General features: G+C 44.6%; 1 protein-coding gene across 2 annotated transcripts in view; it reads left to right on the top strand.

Moving 5' to 3' along the window:
• Nucleotides 1-19,060, top strand: part of LOC310787201 (protein kinase C and casein kinase substrate in neurons protein 3) — a 20,907-nt gene extending 1,847 nt beyond the window's left edge. For both annotated transcript variants that reach the window (XM_083648566.1, XM_083648567.1), the window contains 9 exons: nt 4,137-4,204; nt 9,059-9,215; nt 9,307-9,542; nt 10,373-10,528; nt 12,229-12,404; nt 14,312-14,432; nt 15,711-15,787; nt 17,245-17,324; nt 17,776-19,060. In XM_083648566.1, the coding sequence (XP_083504692.1) occupies nt 4,145-4,204; nt 9,059-9,215; nt 9,307-9,542; nt 10,373-10,528; nt 12,229-12,404; nt 14,312-14,432; nt 15,711-15,787; nt 17,245-17,324; nt 17,776-17,885 (1,173 nt within the window). In that variant the 5' untranslated portion in view covers nt 4,137-4,144 and the 3' untranslated portion in view covers nt 17,886-19,060. The remainder of the gene's footprint in view (nt 1-4,136; nt 4,205-9,058; nt 9,216-9,306; nt 9,543-10,372; nt 10,529-12,228; nt 12,405-14,311; nt 14,433-15,710; nt 15,788-17,244; nt 17,325-17,775) is intronic.
• The last annotated feature ends 4,329 nt before the right edge of the window (nt 19,061-23,389 follow it).

Consider the following 23,389-nt stretch of genomic DNA (forward strand, 5'->3'; position numbering starts at 1 on the left):
GAGGACCTTTTAAACTGCTCATAAAGGTTAGACAATATTTGAAAGATATGGTGAAATAAAATTTCACTATAGGCATTACGTTCTACAGCATTCCTCCTCTTGCGCTTTTAGGGTAATGTTTATAGCGTATAAAATCACATTTGAGAGGCCTACAATGAAATCCAATCATGGAAAGGTATAGAGCAGGGGTTCTCAACCAGGATCTGGGGACCACCAGGGGTCCTTGGTGGGGTTCCAGGGGGTCCACAGCAAATGGATGAATTGTTAAACTTTGGCATTATTTCATTTACAAGAAGGTAACAGTTAGAGAATTTAGAGATTCATGGCTGTTCACATATAGGCTATTAGGGAGGCATGGCAGCTCCCCTCCCCTCTGAAAGCCCTGACGCAGCCGTGCCCCGGGGAGAGCCAGCCAGTGAGGGGACAGGAAGCAGAGGTCAAGGGTTAAACGGGAAGCGCTTCATTATTTTCCTGACCTCCTGCCTACAGTATTGGGGGTTGTGTAATCTCCCACACCCCCCAGCAGAGGCAGCATGGAGAAGCTTGGGGCCGGGTTACAGTACAGTATGCTCTGAGTGGAGCATGTGATGCCCCGTGAGCAGCGGGACACTGAGGGAAATCACTGAATCTAATTGTGCGCCTGACAGAGCCGTGGGGGGAGAAGACTGCAGGGAGGGGAGACCAGCATTATTAGGTTCAGTCTGGGCGGAGTGCTGAGAGAAGATACTGAGCATCAAACATCTGACACACAGGAGGCTGAACTGTTATGTGCTTTCTATCTTTTTCAATATTGAAACGCAGGCTCTAAAAATGGCACCGCACCAGCATAACATAACATTCAAGTCAGAGCCTCTCACCTCTGCCCACTTCAAGAGTCCAACAAAATCAATATCCAGGACTTTTCAATGCAGTGTCGTTTTCATAGGACAAAAACTTGGTAAGACCACCGTTAGTTAATCAACTTAAACGTCAATAAATTCAATCATTCCATCCAAATTCAGAAAGCAGAATTTCAATCTCATGATGTCATTAACACAAACACAAGAGATCCTAGAATCCAAGTCACGTCTAAAATCTTCTCTTCATCAAGTTGAGTCTCAAGCAGTCTTCAAATTGTGATTCAAGTGTAACTTGAGTCCACGTCATGTGACTGCGAGTCCTCGCCTCTGTTATTTACAGTAAGGGTTTGCTTCCATGCTCCACATGCAGCCACTCTCTTGACATGTGAGCTTGTGTCTGTTGTTGACTCACGCGTGTTTGCCTGTGTGTGTTTTTTACGTGTAAGAAGATGAGCACTAGCATGGAAAAAAGAGTGAGAGCGAGGATGTGGTGACCTTTACCCCCTATTTATTTTGGGATAGCTCAAGTTTCAATGCTGGGAATGCTGGGAGAGGGACTTCTGATCTCCCAGCCTCTGCCTCCTTTCACTTTACACAAATGTACCATGTCAAGCTTCCAACATGAAATCCAATTCTGTAATGGGTCCACAGAAGATTTGATTTGAAACGGCAGTGAGGATCTATATAGTTCGTTGTATAGTCGTTGATACATTTTGTATTGAACTGTATGTCTGCACTGCATAGGAGATGAACTGCAGTGTCTGCACTGTATAGGAGATGAACTGTAGTGTCTGCACTGCATAGGAGATGAACTGCAGTGTCTGCACTGCATAGGAGATGAACTGTAGTGTCTGCACTGTATAGGAGATGAACTGTAGTGTCTGCACTGTATAGGAGATGAACTGTAGTGTCTGCACTGCATAGGAGATGAACTGTAGTGTCTGCACTGTATAGGAGATGAACTGCAGTGTCTGCACTGTATAGGAGATGAACTGTAGTGTCGGCACTGCATAGGAGATGAACTGCAGTGTCTGCACTGTATAGGAGATGAACTGTAGTGTCTGCACTGTATAAGAGATGAACTGTAGTGGAGATGAACTGTAGTGTCTGCACTGTATAGGAGATGAACTGTAGTGTCTGCACTGCATAGGAGATGAACTGCAGTGTCTGCACTGTATAGGAGATGAACTGTAGTGTCTGCACTGTATAGGAGATGAACTGTAGTGGAGATGAACTGTAGTGTCTGCACTGTATAGGAGATGAACTGTAGTGTCTGCACTGTATAGGAGATGAACTGTAGTGTCTGCACTGTATAGGAGATGAACTGTAGTGTCTGCACTGCATAGGAGATGAACTGCAGTGTCTGCACTGTATAGGAGATGAACTGTAGTGTCTGCACTGTATAGGAGATGAACTGTAGTGGAGATGAACTGTAGTGTCTGCACTGTATAGGAGATGAACTGTAGTGTCTGCACTGTATAGGAGATGAACTGTAGTGTCTGCACTGTATAGGAGATGAACTGCAGTGTCTGCACTGTATAGGAGATGAACTGCAGTGTCTGCACTGCATAGGAGATGAACTGTAGTGTCTGCACTGTATAGGAGATGAACTGTAGTGTCTGCACTGTATAGGAGATGAACTGTAGTGTCTGCACTGTATAGGAGATGAACTGTAGTGTCTGCACTGTATAGGAGATGAACTGTAGTGTCTGCACTGTATAGGAGATGAACTGCAGTGTCTGCACTGTATAGGAGATGAACTGTAGTGTCTGTACTGTATAGGAGATGAACTGCAGTGTCTGCACTGTATAAGAGATGAACTGCAGTGTCTGCACTGTATAGGAGATGAACTGTAGTGTCTGCACTGTATAGGAGATAACGATGATGAGAGTGAAAGCTTTGATTAAACAGAGTGAATATTTCTGTGAGCACAGTGTCTTGTTGAGGGGAAGGAGGGAGCCAACGACTTTCTGACACTCGACAAGCCATCCTTACACATTCTGTAATTGGGACAATTTCTATTGAATTAAAATATACTGAAATGAGACTAGTCCTAATTTTGACGTGATTGCACCCGGACTCCATTTTGACAACTATTCAATTATATAACACTTCTTTTTCCATAGCTACATGCCTAATGCCACTGGCCATTATAATTAATACCTACTGTACATGTGAATACAGACATAGCGTGATGACACTGGTTAAAGAAGTCATGTGTAGGGAGGGCATGTGGGTAGTGTAGAAGTAAAAGCACTCACAGACCACCACGGAAACCCGGGTTCAATTTCCAGTAGCGGTAATTCCGGCTTAGACATTCCTACAGACACAATTGGTCGAGTCTGCGGGTGGGAAGCCGGTGGGATATGAGTCCTGGTTGCTGCACTAGTGCCTCCTCTCGTCGGCCGAGGCGCCTGTTTAAGCGGAGCTGTCGAACTGGGGGGAATAGCGTGATCCTCCCACATGCTACGTCCCACCAGTGAAACTCCTCGCTGTCAGGTGAAAAGAAGCGGCTGATGACTGCACATGTATCGTAGGAAGGAAACATGTGCTAGGCTACAACACTCCCCAGGTCGGCAGAGGGAGTGGAGAAACGACTAGGACAGTATACGGGAATTGGCCGATCACAATAGGGAGAAAATGGGAGAAAAGAAGTGTGAAATGACTTATTAACGAAAGGGAGCAAGAGGCGATATTGTGGCGACAACTTACTGTAGGAACACGTGGTCCTGAGTTAGTAATGTGTGGGAACAAGATGGTTATGATGACCTGGTCACCACATGGGGAACACATTATGTTGTTTGTTGATCAAGTGGATAATACCAGACAGTAGCATCTGGGTGCTTAAACAGGAAGTGTGCAAACATGGAGGAGTTTGAATTGATTTCCTTTTATTTTCATCTTGCAATGAATCATGACATGCTGAAGTCACTTCTTTTGCATGCTCACACTATAGACTCAAACGCAGACAGCATGCTGACTTGGGGCAAGTTACAGATTTTATCATCGACCAACTGGAAGGACTTTGGAGACTAAATGGCTGGAGGTGGATGTATGGTGCCCCTGATGCCACATGCTACAGCCATCCCAACACGGAATAACAAGTTCTCAAGTCATTTTCAAACGTCATTCCCAAGTCTTGACCACAACATAGGATCTTTTTCCCATGCGTTAATAAGTCATGGCCATGCATGATGTTTTTAATGACAGATGTCACCATTAGGGCTCCATATAATATTAGAGAGGTAACTGCAGATTTAAAGGTAGAGTGAGTGATCATGTCCTTTTCTCTCCCAGAGACAAGGATGTCGACGCTCCCATCAGAAAACGGTGCTGAGGATGCCAACAATCGCAGCTTCTGGATGGTAAGATGAGTGTGTGTGTGTGTGTGTGCGTGTGTGTGTGTGTGTGTGTGTGTGTGTGTGTGTGTGTGTGTGTGTGTGTGTGTGTGTGTGTGTGTGTGTGTGTGTGCGTGCGCGCGCGCGTGTGTGTGTGTGTAGACTACAGTCTCACAGTATCTTTGTTTGCCTGTTTGTCTTCCAGTACTTCCATTTCTTTCCCTTGGCCTCTCGGGTCTTGATGACCTTGCTGCGGGGAAGAGAGACTAAACAGTATTGTTGCTTAGGCTATATATCAGTGTAAACAAGGCCACAGTGTAAACAAGGCCACACTATCATTTTTAAATGTGAATTGCAACCATTATACGTCGGTACTCCCTATCTTGGCTCTAATCGAGCTGCACCCAGGAAACATTTTTGTTACAGTGTTCACTTCATAAGGTTTTTGATTGTCTGTGTTCCCTCTCTGGAGATCTCTGACAAGTTTTCCCATTTTCACTGCCCTCTGAAGCATTGCAGCCTTGACGGAATTGCCTAACCTTGTCATTGTATCCAGTCCTCTGCTGGAATGTTTGGTTTCTGCCTTTGTGAGGAGAAATAACGGTCCGCTTAACTTAACTTTCCTCAACAAAGATGGCGGTCAAGACAAAGTTAGTCCAGATTAAATGTAACCTGCATTGTGTCGTCCCCCGCAGCTGGGAATCGAACTGAGAACCTCTGGCATGGCAGGTGGACGCTCTAGCAAGGAGGCAAAAGCCCATGGGCTCTAGCGTCTGTTGCTAGAGCGTCTGTTGAGGTCTTGAGGAGTAGCTTTACTCACTGCACAGGACTAGCCGCTGGCTACCATTACATAAAGACCAGACTGAAAGTGGGGCCAGACCAAACTCACTGAACATTAGCATGAAATAGTTTGGGTTAAGTCGCAGACTTGACTTTTGGTGAACGGTTTGTCTTAATACGCAGACTTTGTTTACAAGTCACACTTCGGTTTTCCACACCATGTTTAACATTTTTATTTTGATATAAACTTGATTTCATCAGTTTAGATCAAACATCACATTGACATCAAAGAAAGGGCAATGCATAAAATCCTAATCCAATCAAAGCCCCATAAAAGAGAGAAGAAAGTCAAGCCTTCTGTATAAGCACACCAAAAGAAGCGAGTCCAAAGGAAAAGCAGCAAGTTTACGCGACCAATCCTATTTAAATCTTGATTAAACCAAACACAATCCTGTGTCGGACTCGGTGAGGAGCTGTAAACACTTCTGACATTCAGTATACTTGACTATCTCATTTGACTGAAGTAGCACTTTAACACTGGCTTTGTCTCCGGTCGGTCGGCCTGGTAGCGGCTGCCCCACTTTCATCTCCCCCTGTCATTTTGGCAGCCTCCTGTTGTGTTGGATGTGTTTCAGGGCCCGTTGTCTGTGATTATCCTGCAAACAGGGACCGCTCTGTTTTTTATTTGCAAAGTCATCACGACATCAAGATGCTTTCAATTATGGTGCACGCTGTGTGTAGTGTATAACTGTATAGTGTACGAGTGAGCTGTTCACACTAATGCAAACATAGCCTACTGTACATCCTGCTGCAAGGCTTACAAACCAGTTCCCTTATTACAACAATACTGGATCTACATTGGCTACAGTGTCACAGGACTTGTGCATTGCCTTGACAGAACAAGCTTTAGTCATAGTCTGGACACGGTAAATTATATACATGAAACCAGTTTTTTCGACCGAGGACCATAGCCATTTCTCTTTGATGCCGTGATTGGCTGCTTGGATAGACTCTCTCGTATCGGCTTTGCGTCGGCCTCAGTGATTGGCCGACTGGGTTTGTGCAGCGTTGCTGTTGGCCTCAGGGTGGATTCCTCAGCTGTTTCTGCTTAATTCTCAGACGAGTGAGGAAAGTCAGTGCAAACCCCAACAGAGAAAGAAGGAGAGATAGAGAGAGAGAGAGAGAGAGAGAGAGAGAGAGAGATAGCAGGTCGACATTGTAAATAAGAATTTTGTTCTTAATTGTCTCGCCTGGTAAAATAAAGGTTAAAAAAAAAAAAAAAAAGTCCAATGGTGTAAAGTACCTTAACCCATCCTGATAAAGCATACTCACACAAAAACACCTCCAAGTATTCATTAAGAGAGCATTGATTGCTGTGATTGTTTTCAATAAAGGCTGGCAGTATTAAAGTGAACATTTTTATCATCTGAAGTACCTCAAAGCTGCACTTACAGTTACAGTCAAATAAGACATACTTCTTGGTTACTTTCAACCCCTACTGAGACAGACAGACAGACAGACAGACAGACACAGGCACACACAGACACACGTCACACAGACAGACAGACAGACAGACACACACGCATGCACGCGCACACACACACACACACACACACACACACACACACACACCAGTTTATAGCTTGTAAATGTCTGTGTGTGTGTGTGTGTGTGTGTGTGTGTGCACGACTGCGCGCGCGCGTGTGTGTGTGTGTGTGTGTGTGTGTGTGTGTGTCTACAGAGGCAGAGAGAGAGGGAAAGCCAAAAAGAGACTATGAGTGTGTGTGGTGAGTAGGAGCTGGTGGCGACTGCCAGGAAAATTGCAGGGAGATTTCCAGATTCCACATCCACAAACAAAACACTTGCTTCAGATATGTTCTTCCACTCAGCGCTTCTCCTCCTCGGCTGCCCTCCTGCCCTCCCTCTCCGTCTGGCTTTTTATGGCCTCGTGTGCGCTGACCACGCCCCACGCTGCCGCCATTAGCCTCGACCACACACACACACACACACACACACAGGGAAACTTACCATTAAAAGTGGCACTTCTGACACATGGGCTTGACCTTCGACCTTCGACCACAGCAGTGTCACAGTTTTTTTTAAGGCGTGGAGGAAGATGCAAGCTGGGCCGTGTTATGACTGTTATGTAACACAAGTAGAGCTTGTGATGACAGTGTTTCAGGCCAGTAGCAATTTCACACAGCAAGCAAACATTGTGTGCATATCATAGTAGCATGTGTGTGTGTGTGTGTGTGTGTGTGTGTGTGTGTGTGTGTGTGTGTGTGTGTGTGTGTGTGTGTGTGTGTGTGTGCGTGCGTGCGTGCGTGCGTGTGTGTGTATCCATGTGTCTTGCTGGATCATTATGGGTCATATCTGTTCTCTACTGTTTAGGCTTGGTATGATAGTCATAATACAGTATGTATTATTAGTATCAGTGTTAGTATTATTATTAGTCGCCTATAGTAGTTGTAGTATTGATAATAGGCTATTATTAATGTATTAAGCTATTATTAACCTTTTGTTATTATTAATAGCAAAAGCAATAATAGTAGTCACTGTAGTAATAGTAGTAGCCTATAGTAGGCATTAGTGGTCGACTGATTGGGTTTTTCAATGGCCGATGCCGATATTTAGAGAGCAGGGCGGCCAATGGCTGATATATAATACCGATATCATGTTGTTGTTGTTGTTTTGCATCTGATAAAATACAGCAATTTAATAACAACAAATGAAACACAAATTTACTGACCTTAAATTAACATTTATTTAAGACTAATGTTATTATATGCATTGCCTCGACTTCTGCAGTGCACTTTAAAAAAACTGCCCCGAAGCATATTTTTGTATGTTTAATGTTTGTTGACAGACAAGTTACTAGAGGTGACAACAATGTGATAGACCGGAGATTGTGTCCTGCGAATCCATACTGTGCGAAATTAGCTTGGTGCATTGAAACACACACACACACACACACACACACACACACACACACACACACACACACACACACACACACACACACACACACACACACACACACACACACACGCACACACACAGAGGGAGAGAGACATGTTCATCCCCCAAAACATTGTTAACAAGTTGATAATTGAATCAAGACTATCTCTATAGCCCATTAGCAAATGCAAGCAACTGTGACTAACGTTGGGTAAAACTATCAAATCATTAATCGCTTATGATAGCAGATTGTCGACTTGAGATGAGAGGAGAGGTTCATCAATCCTGTCCTCATCCTCTGCCTCATGACAGCAGGTGCTGGCATGATCTAGTACTATATGAGCAACACTATTGAAGAACAAAATATGTGTATGTTATGTTATGCAACGTGCAGGCGCGTCGTAGTGAGAGGAGAAACTGCATTGTCTATCCAGGGCCCCAATGCGGGCAGGGCCCTCGAAATTCCAAAGATGCGTGAGAGACATGGATCAAGAGAGGACAATCAAATGACAATCTGATAAGTGTTTTACGCCCCCGGCTCGTCGGGAGTAGGAGTGGGGGCTGGGGACGCCATACAATAGCTTTTCGAAGCCTGTAAGCTAGTTTAGCTGGTTGAAGTCTTGCTACGTTTACAATTCTCAAGTAATGTTATTCATTACCTTTAAGCCAATGGACTTAGGGTTAACTATTAACACATCACACACGATCCAGCCATATAGGTTAGTAGGTTTTGAACGTAACGCTAGTCTTGTTTGTTTATCGGCCTTGATCATGAGCCGAGGCATCGGTCGATGCTCATGGTAGTAGTTGTGGTAATAGTAGTAGTAGTAGTAGTAGTAGTAGTAGTACTACAGTAGTAGTAGTAGTAGTAGGTGCTGAAGTAATCGTAGTATGCTGGGCTTCAATGGTTTTAGTGTTTATTTGATGTCTAACTTAGTTTTATGGTCTAAATGTAGCTTAAGAGGCTTTTCTCTGTCAGCAATAAACACTTGGAAGACACTGAATACTCTGATTGTTTTTGGCATACAATGATCACATTGAAATTGAATTCAAATTGGTATTGGCGTCAGCCTTCACAAACCTGTCTGTGGAAGCAGCATCTATAGTGTGTATCTTCCTCTCTCTCTGTGTGTGCCCCATCAGCCTGGAAACTATCAGCGCACGGTGAAGCGAACAGAAGACTCCTTCCAGGCCTGTAATGACATCGTGGCATGTTTCCAAGAGAGAGCCCGCGTGGAGAGGCAGTACGCCCAGCAGCTCAGCGAGTGGAGCAACAAGTGGAAGCCTCTGGTGGACTCCAGTAAGTACTGCAGCCCAGGGGCTTCACCCCAAATACCCCCCAGTTACATAAGTTGGATGTCCTGGTTCACCTTGTCCCTGTCCTCCCTCAGGTCCCCTGTACGGCTCTCTGCTGAAGGCGTGGCAGTGCTTCCTGTCCTCTGCTGACCGCCTGGCCTCCTTACACGCCTCCATCTGCCGCTCCCTGGTGTCGGAGGACGGAGACCGCGTCCGGACCTGGCAGAAGGACAGCTTCCATAAGAAGCTGTTCGGAGGCTTCAAGGAGTCCCAGGACTTTGACACGGGCTTCGCACGCGCTCAGAAGCCCTGGGCCAAACGTCTTAAAAAGGTCTGAACGGTTCAAACGCTCACAGGTGAAATGCTGCTTTTTGACTTTGAGATTTGGAACAGGGGGCTACTGCTGAAATGATGGATATGACAGCTAATTAGGCCTATCAGAGTAATGTCCAAAACCCATGGTTTAAAATAGGGATGTGTCCAATAACTGATCAGTAAAAGATTGTGTGGAGGAATGGTGGTGTGGAGATGAGAGGAAGGTGGAGGCAGGCCCAGAGTCACCTCCTGTATAGACGGCCCATAATTTCTAGCTCCGCCCCTGCTGGCAGCCACTCTCACTCTTTAGATTGTGATTGGTCTGACCTGATGTCACAAGTTCATGTCCGACCTGTCTGGTATGATTGGAAGAGTAGTATTTCAATGGCTGGAAATGTGACATTTTGAAGTTACTGTACATTCATTCGCTAGCTTGGTATACAGCCCATAAGAGTGGTGAAAACTGTGATTCATAGGGGCTAGATACCAGGCTATTGCTGGTAATTTGCACAAAAAAATACATTGTTATCCATATGACAGATAAACAGACCCTTAGAAAACAATACTGTGAAATAAGAGGGTTGCAGAGAACAGTGCCATATTTGTGTTGCTTTTCTTTTCACTAACAAAGTCGATGGAGACAAATGCTATTTTATGAATTACCTGTTGAGTTCTTGTTGACTTTGTCCTACAGCCAAAAAAGTGTCTTACTTTGAAGCTACTTCAGGAGAAATTGAAGGAGAAGATGTGGGACCAAGTGTTTAATTGAATGCCCCTGATAAGAAGAGTTTCCCACTAAGTTCCTGGGGTCAGTGAAGGTGACTGTGTGGTGTGCTTGGTCTCCAGCTGGATAAAGCCAGGAGCGCGTACCACAAGGTGAGCCGCAAGGAGCAGCTAGCCAGGGAGCGAGAGGCGCACGCTCAGGGCAACCCGGACGTGGCCATCGAGAAGCAGAGGAAGATCCAGGAGGAGAGAGAGCTGGTCCAGCAGGAGGCGGAGAAGGTGAGCAACCTTCTCTCTACTGTGGATCCACTCTGACATCCATCCATCTGTCACACGCAAAGTTTCAGACTCATCAGGTTTTGATGAAGCTTGTGTCCTGTTTTATTTTTATGTTATACATTTATACTTTTATTTTATGTGACTTTAACTGTGTTCTGACTTTTTACATTGTTATATGTTGTTGAACTGCAACATTGACCAGGTCTGCTTTGAAAAATACATTCATAATCTTGACAGGACTAACCTGATTAAATACATTTTAAGTGAATACAAATAAAATTAGTGAATGGTGTTTGTGTGTGCATGCGTGCGCGCACGCACGTGTATACTGTATGTGGCAAAGTTGTGTGTGCATGCGCACGTGTATAGTATCAAGGTTCAACTTTCACATTTTTACCAGCAACGACAGCATTGGCTGGTATTGTTTTCACCTTGTGAGTGTGTGACCGGTGAATTAACTGGGACATGTTACCGGGCCGAACCAGGACATTAGCCGCAAACTCACTAGCGCGCAGAGTCGGTGGTCACATGTTAAATTGACGGCAAGGAGTCCTGACAAACGTCAGCTTTTGATGGGTTGGGAGTGAGAATGTGTTGACTTTACAGGTGTGCAGTTAACATCAAAATGACAGCTGAGTTCAAAAACGGGTGTGATCAAAGCAAGGGGCGCGTCCCCCCTCCCCACATTGGCCACTCAACTTTAGGGTGTTGTGGCTGGGGTGATCCCAATGCAAGATGGTCTCTAGTTAGTTAGTTCTATTTTAATTTCAATTGGACTTTCTACTTCACTTTAGTCATAGTTAGTTTTCAGAGTGTGTTTGTTAGTTTTAGTTTCAAAGAGTATTCTAATTTTGTAGTTTTAGTTTTTCCACATAATGCAGTTTTTGTTTGTCCTTTCATTTATTCCCAGTTTAGGGAGAGAATGAGGAAAGTAGGCTACATGATTACTGTTGTTTTTGCATGACTTAACACTACATGAGGTACATTCAAATAAGTGGGGAGAGTAAATTACTGCTCCCTCCACACTGGAAACTGGATCAAAGTTAAATCTATGAATAATACATGAGCATTTATATTTTGTTGTTATTTTTGGAACTAGGCAGTATCTTTGGCTCAGCTTTAGTTAATTCAACTTCATTTCATTCATTTTTTTCTTTTTTATCATGTTCTTTTTTTCAGTTTTTCTACACAATTGTACTTGCCCAATTCCCCCTGCTGTCCTGGTTGTTACTCCATCCCTTCTGCTGATCTGGGGAGAGTTGTAGCCTAGCACATGCTTCCTCCGATACAGTACATGTGCCAGCAGGACGGAGGAGGGAGGAGGCACTAGTGACTAGTGACTAGTGCAGCGAAGGACACATACCCCACCGTGACCCGCTTCCCTAACACAGACGCGGCCAATTGTTGTATTGTCTGTATGACCAAGCCGGAACTACCGCTACCAGGACTTTAACCCGGGTCTCCGCGGTGCTTGGCGAGTGCTTTTACCTCTAGACTACCCAGACACCCTCATCGTTTTACCCTTAGGGCATCTAGTTTTGTTTCACATTTAGTTGTCATTCTTATTTCAGACTGTGTGTATGTGTGTGCATGCACATGCATGCATGCATGCATGCGTGTGTGTGTGTGTGTGTGTGTGTGTGTGTGTGTGTGTGTGTGTGTGTGTGTGTGTGTGTGTGTGTGTGTGTGTGTGTGTCCAGGTGCGTTCCCGCTATGAGAAGGTGCTGGAGGAGGTGAGCCGCTACGCTCCTCGCTACATGGAGGAGATGGAGTCCATCTTTGACCAATCCCAGGAGGAGGAGCGCAAGAGGGTCAGCTTCCTCAAACAGGCCTTCCTCTCCATCCACAGACACCTGGACGTCACCACCAACGACAGGTACACCGCAGCACTGCTGTGTGTGTGTGTGTGTGTGTGTGTGTGTGTGTGTGTGTGTGTGTGTGTGTGCATCACATCATTTGGAGATGAATGATACTGACCTGCCATAATCCAGTTTTTAATGGAAGGATAATCATCGATCAATCAATCAATCAATTAATCGGTAGCACTTTACATCACAGCTCGGTAGCAACATGGTAATAGGTAATAGTGTGATAATAATTAGATACTATCATGTAATTACCAAAGTAATAATAGCTGTGGTAGTTTCTGTGTAATAACCATGGATTAGGGCTGCAAAATGCTAAACTCCCTGTTTCCACTTAATTTCATGTCGATGGTAGATTAAAGCAAACATCCAGAGCTAGCTCTCTTGGGGTTGTGGTTAGCGTGTGCACTTCGTAAGCGGGAGATCGGTGGATTGAATCCCACCTCCACCCCTGGGCAAGCCCTTAACATGGGTTGTTGCCAGTAACTGTCAACACTACGCAGGTTACATAATATTACCATAAAATGAAATGGAAAAAGGGAGTTTAGCATTTTACAGCCCTGATTCATGGTTATTACACAGAAACTACCTGGTTATTACTTTGGTAATTACATTACATGATATTACCTAATTATTTTCACACTATTACCCTATTACCATGTTGTTACCAAGCTGTAATGTAAAGTGCTACCAATCAAATTAATCAATCAATCAAATCAATCAATCAATCAATCAATCAATCAATCAATCAATCCTAGTTTGGAGTACCTTGTGCATTATAATCTCTCTGGTATCGTTCTCACTCTAAACTGAAAAGACCCTAAAAATACAAGATATGTCACAGTTTTCTGGAATTAATCATTTTGTGAGAAGGATGGATGATCTGTGAGTTGGGTTGTTTTCTATTCCAGCTGTCCCCAGCTTGTGTTTAGCTGCCTAATTGGAGCTAACTACGGCAAAATCAATCATTTGACTTAATTCAGCCCCAATTAAAACACATTCCACAACATATTAGAAGCTCATGCTCTCTCACTTCCCTATTCGTCTCTGATAATGGAAATAATAGCCAAAATAATGGCCAAGACAGCAAGTTAATTACTTTCTCAAATCTGCAAGTGCCACAGAGAGAGGTGGGGTAGAATAGATAAATGATATACTCTGTTCTGATCTGTTTCATTTGACTTAAAAAAACACTGGGAAGCATTCCAAGCTCATAGAAGCCCATTAGAAGCATAGATACACTTAGATCAAAGCAAATACATCTATAAAGGAGTTCTTGAAGTGACTCTTTGGATTCTCTCTTTACTGCTCAGCCTCAGACTGTGTCTGTCTTTGAATATGACACTGAGTGTGTATTGGTGAAGTGTTCAAGTAATGTCATTACTTTTGCAATTTTAATGTCAGTAATAACATTACAGTTACCAATCCAAAAGATTGGTACTTTTGTCCTCATCCCCTCCAGTGAAGTCAAATCAGCCATAAACAGCATCAAGTCAAGTCAAGTCAAAGGACTTTAGAGAGAATAATGACGAGTGTAACTAGATACGATCAACAATCAATCACATAACAATGTGATGTAACGCAGTATGCAACACAAGGAAAGCAAAAGAAAGCACCAGACATCAAATGGCAGAAAACCTGACCTGAGCTGTGTGTTGTTTCATGTTGTGTGTTCATGTCATGTTGTGTGTCCCTGCAGTGTGAAGGCGGTGTACAACGAGCTCCACAACACACTGATGTTGTGTGTTCATGTCGTGTTGTGTGTCCCTCAGTGTGAAGGCGGTGTACAACGAGCTCCACAACACACTGATGTTGTGTGTTTGTGTTGTGTTGTGTGTCCCTCAGTGTGAAGGCGGTGTACAACGAGCTCCACAACACACTGATGTTGTGTGTTTGTGTTGTGTTGTGTGTCCCTCAGTGTGAAGGCGGTGTACAACGAGCTCCACAACACACTCATGGCTATTGACGAGCAGGACGACCTCCGCTGGTGGAAGAACACCCATGGCCCTGGCATGCCTACCGACTGGCCACACTTCCAGGTCTTCTCTCTCTCTCTCTCTCTCTCTCTCTCTCTCTCTCTCTCTCTCTCTCTCTCTCTCTCTCTCTCTCTCTCTCTCTCTCTCTCTCTCTCTCTCTCTCTCTCTGTCTCTGTCTCTCTCAGAATCTCAGAAATATTACAACTGGATATCTCCGAAATTCTCTATAGCATACAGACCATTTCTGATGCATATTCTGAGTTTTGTTGATAACCCTATCTGGTCAAATATGCACTCAATATTGTGAGGACATAATACTAACTAGGATACCAGATACATCTTGTTTTTGTCATGTATGTGTTCCAAATATGACCTTTTGTCTAGAATAGTGGTTGAGTTCATATATTATGACAGAAAGTACAGAGAATATGGACCATTTCCATATTCAGAGTTTTGTTGGCATATATACACCATACTGTATCTGATCCAATATGGATGAAAGATACAGTACATTGGCAGATGAGGCAAACAGTATTTGAACAAAATCAATACAGCAGTGTTGTCAGCCTTAATATGCAGTATGTCTGATGTCTCTCTCCCTCCATCTCTCTCTCTCTCTCTCTCTCCCTCATGTCTCTCTCTGTCTCTGTTTCTTCTTGTTTGCTTTTGTTTTATTTCTATAGCCCTTCATCACAAGTATGTCTCAAAGGACATTAGGCTACAGAGAAAGTGCCTACCTGGATCTAACAATTCTATTCAATTCAATTCAGCAGGCAGTGCTGGGCTTTCTTGCCATGAAAGTAGAGAACAATATTGTCAAAGCATCATCATAAAGGATCTCTCTCCCTCTTGTGCTCTCCCTCTCTATATACATTTTCCCCTGTCTCATACACACACAGACACACAGACACACACACACACACACACACACACACACACACACACACACACACACACACACACACACACATGCATGCATGCATGCATGCACGCAAGCACACACACACACACACACACACACACACACACACACACACACACACACACACACACACACACACACACACACACACACACACACACACACACACACACACACACACCACCATGGTTCTACACATTCTTTTACTGGAGCCAATGAAACTTAATGAGACCTCTGTGATAAAACTGATATGGCTATAACCATGACTTATAGCAGTATTATATACAGTATTATATTCCATTGCACAGTATCCTGGACATCCCAGGTGTGTGTTGGGTATCTAGTGGACCCTTGTGGTCAAAGTAAGGGTCTAAATTCAAAATCTGAGTGCTCAATGTTTTTTACAATTGTTGTTTTAGGAGTGGACGCCCGAAAAGAAAAGCAAAAAAGGGAAGAAAGTAGTGGAAAAGAAAGAGAAAGGAACGATAGACAGGAGGTGAGTGACATTCTAGATCTGTACACTGATGCTGTGAGGCTGTTACTGTGGGACTGGACACACTGATGCTGTGAGGCTGTTACTGTGGGACTGGACACACTGATGCTGTGAGGCTGTTACTGTGGGACTGGTCACTGATACTGTGAGGCTGTTACTGTGGGACTGGTCACTGATGCTGTGATGCTGTTACTGTGGGACTGGTCACTGATGCTGTGATGCTGTTACTGTGGGACTGGTCACTGATGCTGTGATGCTGTTACTGTGGGACTGGTCACTGATGCTGTGATGCTGTTACTGTGGGACTGGTCACTAATGCTGTGAGGCTGTTACTGTGGGACTGGTCACTGATGCTGTGATGCTGTTACTGTGGGACTGGTCACTGATGCTGTGATGCTGTTACTGTGGGACTGGACACACTGATGCTGTGATGCTGTTACTGTGGGACTGGACACACTGATGCTGTGAGGCTGTTACTGTGGGACTGGACACTGATGCTGTGAGGCTGTTACTGTGGGACTGGTCACTGATGCTGTGAGGCTGTTACTGTGGGACTGGACACTGATGCTGTGAGGCTGTTACTGTGGGACTGGTCACTGATGCTGTGAGGCTGTTACTGTGGGACTGGACACACTGATGCTGTGATGCTGTTACTGTGGGACTGGACACACTGATGCTGTGAGGCTGTTACTGTGGGACTGGTCACTGATGCTGTTACTGTGGGACTGGTCATTGATGCTGTTACTGTGGGACTGGTCACTGATGTTGTGAGGCTGTTACTGTGGGACTGGTCACTGATGTTGTGAGGCTGTTACTGTGGGACTGGTCACTGATGCTGTGAGGCTGTTACTGTGGGACTGGTCACACTGATGCTGTGAGGCTGTTACTGTGGGACTGGTCACACTGATGCTGTGAGGCTGTTACTGTGGGACTGGTCACTGATGCTGTTACTGTGGGACTGGTCACTGATGCTGTTACTGTGGGACTGGTCACTGATGCTGTGAGGCTGTTACTGTGGGACTGGTCACACTGATGCTGTGAGGCTGTTACTGTGGGACTGGACACACTGATGCTGTGAGGCTGTTACTGTGGGACTGGTCACTGATGCTGTGAGGCTGTTACTGTGGGACTGGTCACTGATGCTGTGAGGCTGTTACTGTGGGACTGGACACACTGATGCTGTGAGGCTGTTACTGTGGGACTGGTCACTGATGCTGTGAGGCTGTTACTGTGGGACTGGTCACACTGATGCTGTGAGGCTGTTACTGTGGGACTGGTCACTGATGCTGTGAGGCTGTTACTGTGGGACTGGACACACTGATGCTGTGAGGCTGTTACTGTGGGACTGGTCAAAGATCTGTACACTGATGCTGTGGGGCTGTTACTGTGGGACTGGACACACTGATGCTGTGGGGCTGTTACTGTGGGAGTGGTCATCCATCTTTTCTTCCTGTGTCCAGTGTGATGATTGGAGGAGTGAGAGTGAAGGCTCTGTATGACTATGTGGGTCAGGACACAGATGAGCTCTCCTTTAATGCAGGTAAACACACCTACACCAGTTGTGCCTGTACTCTGCCTATGCATGGTTGTGCATTGACTATACTGTAGATTGATTGAGTGTATTTTATTTTAAAGTTATTGTAATTTGGGGTACTCTTGTCTTAATGTTATCCCCATTACACTGTCTCTCAGTACTGAGTGTTTTAAACTATGTATAAAGTACAGACCTTAAAAATACCGCATGTGATACATGATTTTTCTTTTGTGAAAGCCCAGTTTTAATTCAACTCTCAACTTTAATCAAACTTTGATTATTATTGATGGCATGAGGACGAGTAGATGATGACAGATTTAAATTTTTGTTTGAACTGTCCCTTTAATGTTTAATCTAATCTAACCCAATCTAATTAATTAGCATTAGTGTTCTCACTATTAGTACAATCACTGCTCTGAATCGTCATCCTGTGTCTCTGTCCCTCTTTACCTGGCAGGTGAGGAGTTCTTGAAGATCGAGGATGAGGACGATCAAGGCTGGTGTCGGGGGATGAAGGATGGGGGGAGGGAGGGTCTGTACCCAGCCAACTACGTGGAGGTGGTCTAGTCCCCCCGCGTCCACTGAACATGGAAGATCCTGTCCTGTAGGGGGAGCTGTGTCACACACTGCAGCTCCCCTGTGGAAGTGCCAACCTGGTTTAAGTGTGGGAACACAGAGCCAGCGCTGTAATGCCAACACCAAGTAGCTCTTAGCCAAAGATATTATCTGTGATGAGATGGACACTTTGGCATTCAGAGATTTAAGACACAAAAACAACTAGCCAGGTTGTGTAATCTTCTGAAATATTTTGAAAAATGTTTTAATATATACAGTATGCATAGACCACTTGTATCGAAGCCATATGATGAACAATGCTTTATGTAAAATACAAAACAGATATGATAATATGCTGGACTCTAAAGGTACACTACTAACCACTTGATGCTGATAATACATTTCAAGCCTGCTATTTTCAGTGAGCTTTTTTGTTTCCCTCAGCGAACTAAAACACATATATAGATATTAAAATGCACACAATGCCTCTCAAAGCATACGGATATGAAGAAAGCGAAGTGTTTTACTGTGATTATACAATTCATCAGTAGCAGCATTATAAGTGGAGTCAGATAGATAGATAGATTGATAGATAGATAGATAGATAGATAGATAGATAGATAGATAGACAGATAGATAGATAGATAGATAGATAGATACTGTAGATAGATAGATAGATAGATAGATAGATAGATAGATAGATAGAGAGATAGATAGATAGATAGATTGATTGATTGATTGATTGATTGATTGATTGATAGATTGATAGATTGATAGATCGATGACTTGTACTTCTCTCCTGTCAATGTGGTTTAAGATGAGTTAATATACTGGGGAATTCCTGAATCCTGTCCATATAAGTGTCTTGTCTGTAATATCTAAACATCTGTCACTACACGGCACTTCCATAGAGGGCAGCTTTGCCAAAGTACTGTAAAGCACTAGCTGGCAGAAATCCCTGGGTTTTCCTGCCCTCTGCCTTCTTCAATATGTGTGTAAGTGCTGTGTGTCTTTGTGTCCTCTACCTTCTTCAATATGTGTGTAAGTGCTGTGTGTCTTTGTGTCCTCTACCTTCTTCAATATGTGTGTAAGTGCTGTGTGTCTTTCTGTGTCATGTCAGAGCTACGCATCTGCCTTCAAAGCCTTCAAAGCCTGCACTTCTTCCTTTTGAAATAAAACCTGAACCTTGTTACACAATCAGTTGAATCAGAAATGAATTATTGCATTTGGGATGTAACGAATGAAGTGTGTGTGTATCTGTATCATGTGTGTGTGTGTGTGTGTGTGTGTGTGTGTGTGTGTGTGTGTGTGTGTGTGTGTGTGTGTGTGTGTGTGTGTCTGTGTGTGTGTCTGTGTGTGTGTGTGTGTGTGTGTGAGTGTGTGTATGTGTGAATCACCATGCCATCATCATCTTCCGGCCTTAGATGTTAGAACAGCGCCCTAGATTTGTGGAGCTGTCACACACACACACACACACGCACACACACGTCTCACACACACACACACACACACACACACACACACACACACACGTGTCTCACACACACACACACACACACACACACACACACACACACACACACACACACAGAGGGAGTGTGTATAGAGTATGTTCCCTCACCCTATGTTCCCTCAGATCAGTTCCTAACCCTAGCCCACACTTCAGGGACCCAACAGGGTGTTATGCAGCCCAGTTGCCAGAATAAAATTGAGGCATTTTACCTTTCTGCAAACCACAGATACGTTGAATATGAGTGTTATAGCCTAGCCCTCTAGTGGCTGTGTAAATAACAACAGCCTGCTATTGAAATAGCACAGTGTAAAGGGCGCCAAATGGGCGCAAGCCTCTGCCTTTGACACCGGAGGAGACCCAGCGCGTTCAACCATAAGTCACATAATGTTTTTGTTATTTAAACCTAACCCAAACCATAACCCTAACCTTAAAGGAGAATTTCAGTATTTTTCAAACTGGACCCTATTTTCATTTTTTTTAATGTAGGCCTACAACTGAAATCTGACCAGAAATCGTACAAATTGGTGCAGTATTGACGTAGTAGTATATTCAGTTGGCAGCTGCTTTTCCCACATGCCCCTAACCCTACCCTGGTTGTACCACCAACCAGGGTAGAGCAGGGACTTCTGCTCTATATCTCTACGATGCCACTGCAGACTCAGATGCAGCCTGACATCAACACACAGGCGTCAGCACACAGTCACAACGTTCATGTTTCAGCCAGCCAGCAGACAAGAATAGGGTAGACCAGTGGTTCCTAAACTGGGGCACACGTACCCCTTGGGGTACGTGGAGGTACTGCAGGGGGTACTTGAGAGAAAGGGGAAAATGAAAAAATTTAAGAATAAATCATGACAATAAATGAAATGCTAAAATAAATCTGCTGAGGAGGCACTAATTCCACTCTTTCACTCAATTTCTTATTTTGTAATGTTATATTCTTCAAAAGGTGGGTTATCATTCATTCATTGCATTAGGCTATACAGTATGCTATAGTTTTCTCTTGCAGTGTTGTAGTCGGGAAAAGGGGGTACTTGAATTCAGAAATCAGGGAAAGCGGGTACTTTAATTCAGAAATCAGGGAAAGGGGGTACTGAAGGCAACAAAAAGTTTGAGAACCACTGGGTTAGCCCCCGTTCACACCATACGCCGAAGCAACACTCAACCTAAGCTCAACCTACGCTGAACCCACAAGTTTCATTTAGGCGTCCTTGTTAACAGGCGAGGCTGTTCACACCATCCGCTTGCGTGTCACGCTGAAGCCATGCTCACACCTTGCTCAAGCGATCCTTCAGGATTCAGTCCTATTTTCCAAGCGTGACGCGCAAAGCTTGAAGCTGCCAGGCATGAAGTCAATGGGAATTGTGGGCGGGTTCGAGGCGCACCGAGGAGGCGCTGAGAGGAAAAGAGAAGGCTTCTTGTGTGAATGGTTAGGCATGAGTTCAGCTTGTGCCTGCCTCAAGCTTCAGCTCTGCTACGTTCGGCGTCTTGTGTGAACAAGGGCTTAGCTTAGACAGTGTGTGATGAAGCTCGGCACAGTGTATCGTTACACTCTAATACACACATACATACAAACACGCAGTTTCTCTGTGAATGCGCGCAGACAGGGAAAAGCAGGAATGGAATGTCTGTCTCCACAGCGGTAATGGAGATGATGATGTCACCCTGGAAGGAATTTCTTTCACCTGATGACAGTTTTCTTGCTTACAGCAGATCCAGACTGATCTGTAATCACAGTAGTCTCAGTTGAGCCTGAACACCATCTACTGTGGTTGCTTTTCTGTGTCTATATAGAGGTTTCTGCCAAAATACAGGAAACTCAATCAATCAATAAATGTAGGTTTGGGATACGGTAATATCCTTATCTCACAATACGATGCGATGATGTGATACAGGGATGGTGTTTATGATTCGATACAACCACAATACAATGTAATAAAAGTTCCCAAAGTAAGTCACACAAGCAAGATGGCAGCTCGCGGAGACATACTGTAATTATGTTGGCTTCACTTTTGCATAGCGGTAGGAAGCGGGGACGCCTCGTCCATATCCTATACAGTCAATGGGATGAACAGGCAGTTTCATCCAGAACAATTCATCAAAAAGTTCACCAGTGAATAAACTCCTTCTAAAAATGCAGTTTGTCAACAAACAAGTGGGGGGGAGTCACATTGTCATGAGTCACCATTCATCTTGTTCTCAACGAGCGGACGAGTACCGGTACATTCACGCAGCCTGACAAAACAAATGCACTGCCTGAGTGCCTGCCTGCCTCAGGGAAGAGTTCTGGCAGCTGTGTTGTATAGTGGCTGCTTTCTGGCTTGGCTTACATCCACTGAAGCCCTTAGAGAACAAGGTTATCATTAATAAATACACCATGCTGAGGAGAGGTCTTCACGGGTCCAAAAAGTTGTCCCAGAACCCAAAGAGACGTGTCCGGAAATGTAGTATCCAGAACCGAACCGGACCCGTCTATTATTAGAAAGCTGAGACCCGGATCTGTACAGAACCGATAAATGTCGGACCCGGACCCGACCCGCAGTCGCTTCTTTTGACTGGACCCGATCACCCCATCAGACCCTCGGGTATTTAGGGGTTTGGACATACCCGAAGACCTCTAGTCATAAGTCTTGCCTCACCCATGCTAGTAGATGGGACATGAGCCAAAAAAAATATATATAAGTTCATTTTAAATTAGTCATTTGACGATATAAAAAGGGGTGATTGACAGCTGTGACAGCCACGCGACGGGTCCACTCAGTTGTCAATGTCAGAGATCCGTGATCCACGGCAAACACTACTGGACCTGACCCGGATCCACAGTCGCTTCTTTTGAATGGACTGGAGGCTCGGCCAGGTCCGGGTCGAACCCTCGGGTAGGGGTTCGGGCATAACTGAAGACCTCGAATGCTGAGTGATAACACTGATCCTGTGGAGAAGCAGTTGGAGGAGGATGACACGGCCCACCATCCACATTGGATCAATGGAAGCACATGAGCTCAATGAAGACACCTGTTGGTGCTTCCTGTGTTTCAGCAGCCACCTGTGCGTGGCTTGGGACACACTGAGACCAGCTTGTGCTTTGTGGTGCAGAAATAGGAGATAAAGAGGATCTGAAGTGAAGCACGCCGGTTCTTCCGCTCCAAATATTTTAATGAGGGAACTACAAAAGAGTCAGATCAAGGCTGGAGGAAGGAGACGTTTCAGATTTTCAGACCGTGTGCTCGAGCTCCTTTGGTTCTGGTTCTGACACACTTCCTCTTCGCCTAATGAATGGGAATGGGAAGCATAAGTTTCCATTCCTCAGGCGAGCTCATCCTGTAGGCCACTGTAAGTGCAATGCAAACACAACAATTAACATGCACTTGTTTGTCAAACAATTACGAGTGGAAACTGCTCATTAATGCTATTATGCTAATGGTCCCATGATATTCAATTTGAGGCCACTGAGCTCTCAAAGGGAAATCGGTCAACAGTGTCAGCTATGCTATTGCTCTTAGTATGGTCACCAGGTGGACACACACTCTCAGCACAGAGGAGATCATGCTTGTTTACAGCAGTGCTTCTCAAAGTGGGGTCGGGGGACCCACAGGGGATGTTGAGGGGGTTCCAGCGGTCCCCAGCAAAAAGGAGAATAATTTCTTTTCACTATAATTCCCTCCATAAATAACACAATGACAGAATGTATGACTGTTCTGGCCATGATCTTGTCAGATGGGGGACCCTGGGACAAAATCTTATGAAATGGGGTTGTGTCAATTTACCACTGGTTTACACAGAATTAATTGCAGTAGATGGACACAAGCAGACTGGACGGGATTGAACCAACAGTGGCTGCTCCACAGAATCACATGCTGTTTTCTTATTACCAGGCGGAGCTGTGTCTTGTGGTGTAATGGTGGGCAGCAGGTAGTGCTGTGCAGTGAGTAAACTTCACTCCCGGACACCTCAAGAGACGCTCTAGGGACAGACACTAGAGCGGCATGGGGTTTAGCCTCCTTGC

This window comes from Poromitra crassiceps, assembly GCF_964638095.1.
Source record: "Poromitra crassiceps genome assembly, chromosome: 13".
NCBI classification, from domain to species: domain Eukaryota; kingdom Metazoa; phylum Chordata; class Actinopteri; order Beryciformes; family Melamphaidae; genus Poromitra; species Poromitra crassiceps.